A 10697-nucleotide genomic window follows, 5' to 3' on the forward strand; every position below is an offset into this window, starting at 1 on the left:
GGCCAAACAGGAACAGACAAACTCACCATAGTCTGCGTCTGTATCACAGATAGGTTAAGCCTAGACTCTTATGGGAAATCAGAAAAGCATTTGTAGAATCTAAACAAACTTCTGTTTCTACCGTCAACAACGGATGTTAATGTTAAGCATATTTGCTATGTAGTAAACTTGTTTAGGTTTTAAAGAAGCCAGAAGAACAGATTCCACACACATTCTTGCACATCTATCTCTGCCCTGCAAAAATGTTCTGAAAATTAGAAAAAAATTCTTAAAATAAGTGTATTTACCCTTAATTTGGGTAAGAAAATAAGATGATCTGTCAATGGAATTAGTATTTTTACTCTAAAAATAACATTATTAGATAAAATGCACTTGAAATAAGAGACAGCAATTTTCTTTCCTTATTTTTAAATGTAAATTGCCTTATTCCATTGGCAAAGCGTCTCAGTTACCTGCTTAATTCATGAAAAAAAGCCCTTATTATAAGAAAAAAACAACTTAGATTTACATTTTTTTGCAGAGTATCTCTTGAATTTTGTAATATCGACTTCTTTGTGGTATCTACTCTACTTTTTTGTAACACAAAGGAGTATATACATTTTAGGGGGAAGGAACTAATGTAATAATTTCAGGCTTTAATTAAGAAACAATTTGAAAAAGTGTCATTATTTGGCATCTACGTAAAGCTTAGATAATATTCATTACTGCTTTCAAAAATCGGCTGAACAGTAAATATGACTTGAACCCTAAACCAGGAGTTTTTAAATTCGGACCCATGAGGTCTGGTTTCCTGCACCGTTTAGACATTGCTTTCAAGTGGCTGAATGACAGTCCAGTTCCATGGAGTCATTCTAATGAACAGATTAAGCCTAATTTCTATCAAAAAAATTAAAATCCATGATTATTGCTTTTAGTTTTGTTGGTAAAAATGGCCACAAACATTCATTGGGATCTACTCCAAAGCAGACTTGGGGACACCCATCTGTTACTAATGACTAAATACAGCATTGGGATGGAAACACCTTGAAAAAAATAAGGGACACTTAGCCAGGCATCATCTCCCACCTTTTCTTATGAGTGATTTATTTTTTTTTTTTAACATTGAACGTCAACCTCAATTAATTAGACACAATTTTGTTTCTTAGAGCGCTCCGTTTTTTTAAAAGGATGGTTGAAACCGTAAAATCCTGACCCATTTCCAACGCCTGTTGCTTCGCCAGAAGTTCACAAGTTTGACCAACCTGATTTTAGATCAAAACAGGTTTGTGTTTTATATAATGGCCCAGTTAAAGCCTACAGCTAAATTTAGAGAAAAAAAAAAACTTTTGAGAATGTGTTTTAGTCTAAATCACTGAGCTGTTTAAAGCAATTATGTACTAAAATTGAATACATCTTGTAAAGTACACTCAAAGTGAAAACTGGAGCATAAACTGCAGTGTCTCTTCTAATTTTTGTGAACATTTTCAGTGTGATATTTCACTTTGCCTTTGCTAAGGGTTTAAAAGTCAAGGTAATGCCTTCAGGTACTGTTGGAAATGCCACCGCTGTTGGTTTGATTTTACTGCAGCAAGCCAAATAAGGAAGAGAAAAAGGCTCTAACCTAAGTAACTGATCATGTAAAGTTTATTTACTGATATTTAAATTAGAGTCGCACACAAAAAGTCTTTATAAAAAATTTTATTCTCTACAAATGCAAAAACCATTTGGCGTACACTTTGATCAAAGAGGTAGTCCATATTTGACTTGTTTACATTTTTAGCTTTCTCTTTTACAGCTGATGATATTTCCTTTGTACTATTAAAATATTTCCACTCATAACCAGCACCCTGTTCTCATTTGTTAAACTCCCACTTCAGCTTCTGCAGCATACCTTTTAGCCTGGCTGCTTCCTGCCTCAGTGCAGCAGGTCTGTACTTGTTGGACCAGCCAAGTTGCTGTTCACCTGTTCATTCATGCAGCTTGCCGCCTACAGATTTTTGGATCTTCACAGAAACAGCCCTGAAGACGGCAGCACTCCTCAATTGCTGTTCTCAGGAGCTGCCTTGATCCCGTAATTTGACCCTTTCTCAATCTCAGTCTGGCCGATCATCCAGCGCATTCCCATCGACACTAGGAAAGAAAATAAAGACTTCTTAGCTGCATAAAGTCATCTTGGTGGTAGTTTTTGCAGGGAACAGGTCAAGGTCCATTTTAATATGCAGCACTATAACTGCAATAACTTGTGCAACAACTTTTGGGTACCTTATTTTTGACTATTGAGCTGATGTAATAAGTACATTTCTACACTGTGAGATCAATAAAGTCAACGTGAAGTAAATAAACACAAAATATAAATGTTGTAATTCTCAGTATACTAGTCCCTCATGCTAGGACACAGGACTGAAAGAAAGTCTCCTTCTAATGAGAATTGGATCATTTTATTTGTAGAAATAAAATAGTAAATTAGATATCCTGCGTATTAAGATTGGTATATTTGTGTAACGAGAAAAATCTATAACTTTAAGCTAAATCTAAAATGTTGTAGTTTTCAGTTCAATGACAGGCGGAAACGAGCATCAAGCGCGAAATCTGCAACATGCTTTTAAGGAGTTTGTGCTTTAACAGAAAATCTTTTTTCTATATACTTTTTTTCCCAAATAGATGAATATAAAGACATGCTTAAAGACATCAAACTCTGCAGGAAAACGGTAACTTACATTGGTGATGACAAATCTGCTGCTTAGTAAATTTTTTAAACAGAGGGGCAGATTAAATCAACAGCATACACCCAAACTTCAATGAATTAGAACATCACAAAAAATTATTTTTTTTTCCTGAAATATAACAAAATAACAAAAAGTGAAATGCAGATATTGCATAGAATCATTGTGCCGAGTGAAATAATATATATATATATATATATATATATATATATATATATATATATATATATATATATATATATATATATATATATATATATATAATATATATCTCTAGTGCTCCTGGTAATTTCAGAAATTATGGCATACAGTTAAAAAACAAACAATACAAGAACAACTAAGCAATAGTTTGGTGGAGACGTGGTCTGCAGCACGATTTTGTGCCTCAACACCATCACAGACAGTCATATCAAATACATAGATAACTATTGCATTCCTTGTTTTAGGCCACTGAACCAGTGACATGCCTTTTACTAAGGAAAACAACAACAAAACAAGTGTACTGTTCCAAATAAAAGTAAAGAAAAAAAAAGTTAAATGTGTTTTATCTGACTACTTTGTTTTCTTAATTCCAAAATTAGCACAGATAAAAATGACCAGAACTAAACTTGTGGCATATATCACTGTGCTTTGAGGTATTATATTTGACTTGTAATTTCTCAACGGAAATATTTTGATTGCTAAATATTTTATTAAGATGCACCAGGAAATGTCTGAAACCAACCTGCAGAGCAGACAACCACAGCGGTGACGATGGTGAAAACCGATCCAGACGAGAGCAGCTGGGCGAGTAGGAGGCCTAGAGGGTACAGGACTACGCAGGACCAGAAGAGCCAGTTGATCAGGGACCAGGGCCGACGAGGAGGGCTTGTGATAGGGCCAGGGAAACGGCCCGTCTGTGCATACTGCTCCTGAAAGCCATCCTGTTCCAAATAACACAATCAACTGAATAGAAGCTTTGTTGGTGAAATGAAATGGCTGTTTTTATAGCCATGATGCCTATTTTCTTTTCCTCCTCCTCCTACCAGGACAAGAAAAGAGGGAATCTGAACTGTCAACTAATAGAGTCTCCTTAGCTACAAAAAAAAAAAAAAAGAAAATCAAGAAAGATTGTTTTCTAAAATGAGTGTATTTATGAGTATCTTTGTTCAAAATATCTGTGTGTGATGAGCTAGTTAAAAGATGACTGAATTTGAAGTACACAATGCAAAACTAAAGATACAATTCAAAGCAAAAATTACAGTATTCTATATTTTACAAGTCAGCTGTTACATTCTGCATGGTCAGCAAATGCTGACACCTCCTTTTTAACAGCTCCTGTAGTTTGGATGGCCTGTTTTTTTTTCTCTGTTGTGGCAGTTTTGTTCCTGAGTGTAATTTTTTCAAGGGTTATTCAGACACCAAATTGGAGATTAAGAGAGGTAGACTATAGTGTCTTGTGAAAGGCTCTCTGTGTGTCTCCACCTTGGAGCTTTCTTTCTCAGGTTCTTCATAACTTATATGCATTAAATAACCAGGAGACATGACAGCAGATTCTGATAGAAATTGTAATCTTACTCAGATCAGAAAAGTTTCTTAGAATTTAAAGAAGACAGCTGCTCACCTCCGGGCTCACCTCTCAGGAAGTGGCCCTGATTTACAGTTAAAAAGGCATTTTATACATCTATCAAAACATCACACTTTGTTCTTAGCTGAAGGACACCGCTCTCATTCTATTCTCAAATCTTTGCCACTTACAGAATGAAGATTTTAACTGTATATCCAGACAGAGAAACTGTCTTAATTAGATAAATTATTGTGGAAAACATCAGTTCCAACACACAAAAGGCAGCTAATATTAAGGTGTAATAAACTCACACATCATCAATGATAATTATCCTTACAGTCTTATACATCATTACCTTGAGGCACAAGTCATTCATGCCATCTTTTGTTGTGCTTAAGGTTTATAATCTATTCCTTATATCCATAATAAAATATCCATATTTAGGTTTTCAGAGTTAATCATGCTGGTGGTGTGCAGGTTTGCATGCACTGCTCTTCTGCAAAAGTGCAGCCCTTTCTAGGTTTGTAACGTGATCCTGAGAGAAGTCAGGGGTCAGAAGTCTTTATTTGCTCTTTTAGCTTCGATGCAAAAACTTTAGTGGATGTTCAAGACTAAACCTGAGCTTCCTTTCTAAGAAAGCATTTCTATTAGAGAAAAGGAAAAAAAAAGCATCTTCAGATCTGAAATCATTAAACAAACAAGCAAATAGTTTGCAAGAAATCATTTTAAAGTAATAAATCCTGTACTGCTTTAGCCTAAATTTCCTTTTTGAAAACAAAAAACATTGTGACTCAGTGACATTTGAGTTAAGCCTCCATCCTCTGTGTTTATGAATAATAATAATTAAACAGTAAGGAGAAGCATGGCAGCAGCAGCATTAAAGCCCCAAACAGCACAGCGTGACCTTTATGTCTTCTTCAATAGTAAACATATTGGATCATTTGGTTTGTACTTATGAATACTTAATAATTGATTTCTAAAAGGTAACGTATTATTTATTTAGCTTCAGACAATGCTGCCTTTACCAATTTATAGGATGTCTTCCAATTCTATTTAAATTCATATCTGCTGTTCTGGGTGGCCTACCATGTCTACCATCAGCTCCTTTTTAAATCCTCAATACTCACCTTTTCCTGGTATAGTTTGTGCAGCCAAGCAGCACACTCTGATTCATCTTCTGGAACCGACTCTAAAGGAATTCTCCTACATCAGATAGGAAGGAAAAAGACCAGTCACACAAAAGAGAATCCTGACTTGTAATGTAGCCCCATACCTCTGCGCACCATTTTGTCTTACCTGACGTATAAATCCGCATGATATTTCTTTCCATTGAGAATTCCTAGAAGGGTCGGTGCTTCATTGTTCCTGAAGTTCAGTGTGGAGTCGTATATTGCTGCAACTGCACCAGAGAAGCACAAAGCGGTGGTTCACTGGACGAGGCGACTCATTTGCACATTTAACTGGCCTTCCCACATTCAAAAAAGGCTCTCAGTATGCACATTGCAGAGGACGGCGTGCAAAACAGAAAACATCTGCCAGTTACTTACCGGTCCCCCTCAGGTTTTGGACAGTTATATAGAATCCTTTTGTTCTGGGCAGGAGATGATACTTGAGTTGAGGTAAACCTTTGCTTTCAGCCACTTGCATACTGATCTGGTGTTTCTTTGGGGTGAAACGTGTTCCTTCACAATGAAGTAGGAACTGGTGGGAGATAACAAAACCATTAGGACTTATCACAAATGTTTCCTGACTGAAAGGTACCATTATATCATCTTATCTTTCTACAAAAACAAACAAACAATAAATATCCACACAGGCTGAGACCCACCCAGTAGTTTTCAGGGTAATCCCGCAGGTTCTGCAGACTCCGAGCCACATTTGTCCGGTCCTCCTCCCACTTCCTTTTGCAGAAAACTATCTCAAGGAAATACCACATCCATCCAATCACGGGGACATAGGAGAGCTCCTGTTTGGCCAACACTTTTGAACTCTAGAAGTTTGGAATGTAATGAGAAAAGATTGTTACTGAAAAAAGTTTAAAAAAAAACAAAAAAAAAAATGAGGTTCTCAGCAGTGCTTCATCTTACCCCAAGAACTCCAAATCTCTCACAGAAGGTCCAGCCACACAGAAAGTCTATCTCAAAAGCATGGTTGAGGACTACAATAGCATTCTCTTTCCCATAGAGTTGGTAACTCTTTGGATCGGTGTAAAGCGTGCATTCAGTTCCAGACCACCACTCCAATACTGCTACCATCTCTGATGATCATTGGGACACATCGACATAAATAGGCAAGAATAAGTGCACAATATAAAAAGAATGTTTTCATTGGGTTAAATATTAACATTTTCAAAATAATTCATTTATCTATAATGGTTAAATTCGAAATGTATTTTGGTAAAAACAAATTATATTGAAAAACTTAAATGGGAATTTAACTGAAGCTGTTAGCAATTAGCAAACAGTAAGGCAGGTATAAATAAAGTTGCGCATATAAGCTTTGAATCACAAACAAGACATTGTCAAAGACATTTGACTGAGAAGTTTCTGTGTCGGCAGTTAAAAGGACTGTTGGAACTGAAGCACTTCTGGGTCATTGTTTTCTATTGTTATGAATTTACACTTTGCATGAAAAATGGTATTCATCCTGTCACCATAGATTTTTTATTCAGTGCAACAGTGCAAGAGACGCTAAAGGGCACAGAGAGTGGTGGAAGAAATGATATCACAATCCAATCTCCTCATGTGGTTCAACCCAACTTTGAGTATTTATTTACTGAAGACAAAGATAAGGTGTCTCTGTTTGTAAAAAACAAAACAAAAAAAGGGCTGTTGTTCTTAGGGACTATATCTTGAATTCAGTTGGACAAGAAAAAGAAAAAATATTTGCAGTAAATTTATATTAGGTTAAAAAAGTGCAATGATTACTGTAAAAAAAAAAGAAAGAAAAAAAGAACAATCTTAAGGTTTTTTTTTGTCTAGAATAATTACAGTCAACTGCCGAGTTACAAAAGTTGCAAGTAAATTTAGAAAGAAGATCACAGAACCACTACTATGGGTTTACTGAAGACTCATGGTGTTTTTGGAGGTAATTTTCCCTTTGACAAAGAAACAAAACCGGTAGATATTGCATGCTGTAAAGCCTAAAATAAAGAAAAAAAACATCGAACTTGAACTTACATTTTATTATATAAATTAATTTAGTAAAATAATACTGATATTAGTTAGAATTTGTTAGGTTTATTCCAACTCCAAGCAATTTCTCTGCCCTGTAACGATCTGAACTGGAATAAACTCTTAATTTTTACCCTCCTTTTTATAGTCATTTGTATATAGTTTTACCAAGTTTTTTGAATTAATAGTAATTAAACCAAGTAGCTTTCTCACAGGAAAAGAACCGGAAGGGAATTTCCGAGGTGTAATCGCCTTCAGGACATAACTGCCTATTTTAACAAATTAAACACTTGTTTTAGTGGTAACACTAAAAAAAGGCCATGAATTTAATCTTTTGTCAATAATATGTACATCATCTGTACTTTATTAAATGTATATAAATTGTTATAACTATATTGATACACAAAAAAAATGCCTCATCAGAGACTATGCTTCTTAAAATTACTCTTTTGCAATGACAAATATGATTTTTTAACCTCAACTGTTGCACCATCAGTGCCTTCTTTCAGTTTCTGAGAAAACAAAGAACTAACAGAAAACCCATTACAGTATCGTCTTTGTTGCATGGGGGGGATTGGTACTTACGACTCGCGATGCAGTAGCCCAGTCTGATGTTAATCCTGCGGGCCAGCTGTTTACTGATCAGCCACAGAGGTAAGGTACAGAGCTGTATCAGGTTGATTAGAAGCCCGCTCACCAGGAACACATAGCATATGATCAGGTGGCACAAAAACTGGGATTTTAAAAACTGCAGCAGCCCCATCCTTCTGCCAAAAAAACACAACAATATAAAACAATATTTATGTAGAAATAAAATTCATTTTTAATCACACATGGCTTTCAGCCATTTTAACCAACGGCTTTTTATATTGCCTTGCAAAGGTTTTAGGAAAAAAAATACCTATTTATTTTATAGAAAATATACACATATTTTTTTTTTTACAATTTATGGTACTCTTCATGAAAGAAAAACCCCACAATGGTAAAATAAAATAACTTTCATCTGACAAAAGCAATAACACATTAAAATTCAATGTAAATTACCCATGCATGGAGCTAACCTGGCCTTTATAGAAGAAAAGTCCTGTTTTCAAAGGACAGCACACATGCAGCAAAAAAGCTCCAATAAGATGAGACCAAAAGTAAACTTTTGGGTTTACATACTAAAAACTACATTTGGTGAGTTTGTTAAAATTCTAGATTAGCTATAATGACAACCTTTAAATTGGCTGACATCTTCCAAATCTTTGGGAATCAGAGCTCTGGCTATCATTGGGATATAGTATGTTGCTACCCTGTGCTAAATCAGCTTAATGTCCAATGTGATGTCCAAGTACCCTCACACAGGATACTCTGCCCCTAGCTTTGTCTCTTATCAGAGCCTGTCCATAGAAGAACTTTTTGGTTCACTTTCCTCAGCTTTCCAGCAGCCCCATTGGGTATCTGCTCCCAAGGACCATTACATCATCATTGTCTCCTTTGTTTGTTTATGTTTAATGACATCCTCTGTTTTGAGAGAGGTAAAGAGGTCAGTGTAATAAGCTTTAGTTAAATTAAATTCCCAACCATATGATTGCAACACATTTCTCTGCCTTGGTGTGTAAAATAAAGTTCGGGTAAATTATCTTAAAACTTGTAGGTTTTTCATGCCATAATGTGAAACAGTTAAATAAGTATTTAATAAAGGATTTTTAAGGAGCATTTGGGCTGAGCCTGTACTAACAGCCAATTACAGAACTAACATTTTTCAGGAATAAGAAACTGCAATCTTTAGATCAACAAACATCTTTGGAGAAATTTAGCAATTTCCTGGAGAGAAAACAGTTTCAACACCTATAGTCATTATATTACTGATAAGACTGAGACAGCCAGCCTTAGAATAACAGCTGTTTCAAAGAACCAGGTTGTTTATTTATGACTACCAGCATTTCAACATGCAATATCTCTTAACCCGATACAAATACAAATATATATTTCTTTAAATTGTACCATACACCTTCTCACCTTAATGGAAAAACTATTTTCCCTCTATTCTGTCCTGTAAACTCCGTTGATCCTGCTTCTTAGACTTTCACTTTCCCCAAAACACTGCAGAACAGTCACTATGGTTCCATTTCACCGGGATTTTTCCGCCCTTCCTCTTCAGATTTCTGATGATGATTCCTTCTGCATGATGTGGGTTCATCACCCCACTCACTGGTGAATGCCACTTCCCCACATAAACCGCCACACCCATTTAAAAAGCCACGCCTGAGTTGAAAGCGACGTCTCTGTGAAGATCGCCTAGACCAGACAAAGATCGTCTATTTCTACAGCTGTAGCGCATTGATACCAAACCGGAGCCGAACAGCTATTGTGGTAACAGCTGCTCTAAATATTAAAAAATATAAACAACCCAGGTTTTCTACACTAAAAAACCACCAACCTGTAACAACATTTCATTTGTTTTAAAATATTTATGGAACAAAGCTTCTGCATTGTTTTTGTCGTTGACTTATTTTATTCAACAGAGTTGGACCTCTGATCATTTGTATCCTTTTGTGCAGCCTCTATTCAGAGAAAAGACGCAAAATTAATATAAATGTAACGCACATGCAAATTCTTTTTTTTTCTTTGTCTATCTTGACTATATTTCACTAAAGTGTTACAATCTATGGAAATAACTCGGCATAATTCTTCTTGCAGTTTACAAACAGATTATTATTATTATTATTATTATTATTATTATTATTATTATTATTTTTAAGAAATACAAGACAATTATGAGCTCTAAAATAGACAGGACACTACCCATGTATAGAAAAAAAAGACAATATGCTTTTTTAACGATTTTTTTTTTCAAGGAAGGAAATAAGATCAAATCTAAATGCATTTTCATATTCAAAACACTAGAGGGAAATAAAGATTCATGTAAGCATTTCCATGATCCCATAGACATACCAGTTAATTTTGGCTGCAAACATACTGTACTTCTATGGTATTTACAGCCTGAATCAAATAATATGTGTTTTTATTTATAATTTTTTTTTTCATAAAGCAAAGCCCCCCCCACCCCCCCAGAATATATTGTATGGATCTCATGTTCAACTTTCAGGGAGGGCTAACTTTATAGATTCTAAACTCTCTTTTTAAAGGACCCATATTCTCCTGACTGCAGTGGTCTGACCATACCATGAAGTAGGCCAGGAAGTTCTTTGTGTTCAATCACCAAACTTAAATAATGTGAAACTGGCTCCAGGGAATAATATTTAAGTAGCGCAAGACGTTTTGTTGGTG

At 35.4% G+C, this 10697-nt stretch overlaps 1 protein-coding gene across 2 annotated transcripts; it reads right to left on the reverse strand.

The window, feature by feature from the left end:
• Window positions 1-1671: 1671 nt before the first annotated feature.
• Window positions 1672-9634, reverse strand: LOC107089284 (1-acyl-sn-glycerol-3-phosphate acyltransferase delta-like). Of its 2 annotated transcripts, none has more exons than XM_015381984.1 (9): window positions 9426-9634; window positions 8007-8185; window positions 6336-6505; window positions 6077-6238; window positions 5796-5949; window positions 5545-5647; window positions 5376-5451; window positions 3427-3625; window positions 1672-2109 (listed from the first exon to the last, which is right to left on the reverse strand). In XM_015381984.1, the coding sequence occupies exons 2-9, from the start codon at window positions 8182-8184 to the stop codon at window positions 2018-2020; spliced, it is 1134 nt and encodes a 377-aa protein (XP_015237470.1). In that variant the 5' UTR covers window position 8185; window positions 9426-9634; the 3' UTR covers window positions 1672-2017. The 2 variants fall into 2 exon arrangements, with proteins under 2 accessions (XP_015237470.1, XP_015237469.1); XM_015381983.1 differs by having other exon boundaries at window positions 1673-2109; window positions 8007-8188.
• Between the last annotated feature and the right edge of the window lie 1063 nt (window positions 9635-10697).

Source organism: Cyprinodon variegatus, unplaced genomic scaffold (assembly GCF_000732505.1).
Source record: "Cyprinodon variegatus isolate N-32 unplaced genomic scaffold, C_variegatus-1.0 Scaffold246, whole genome shotgun sequence".
Lineage (NCBI taxonomy): Eukaryota > Metazoa > Chordata > Actinopteri > Cyprinodontiformes > Cyprinodontidae > Cyprinodon > Cyprinodon variegatus.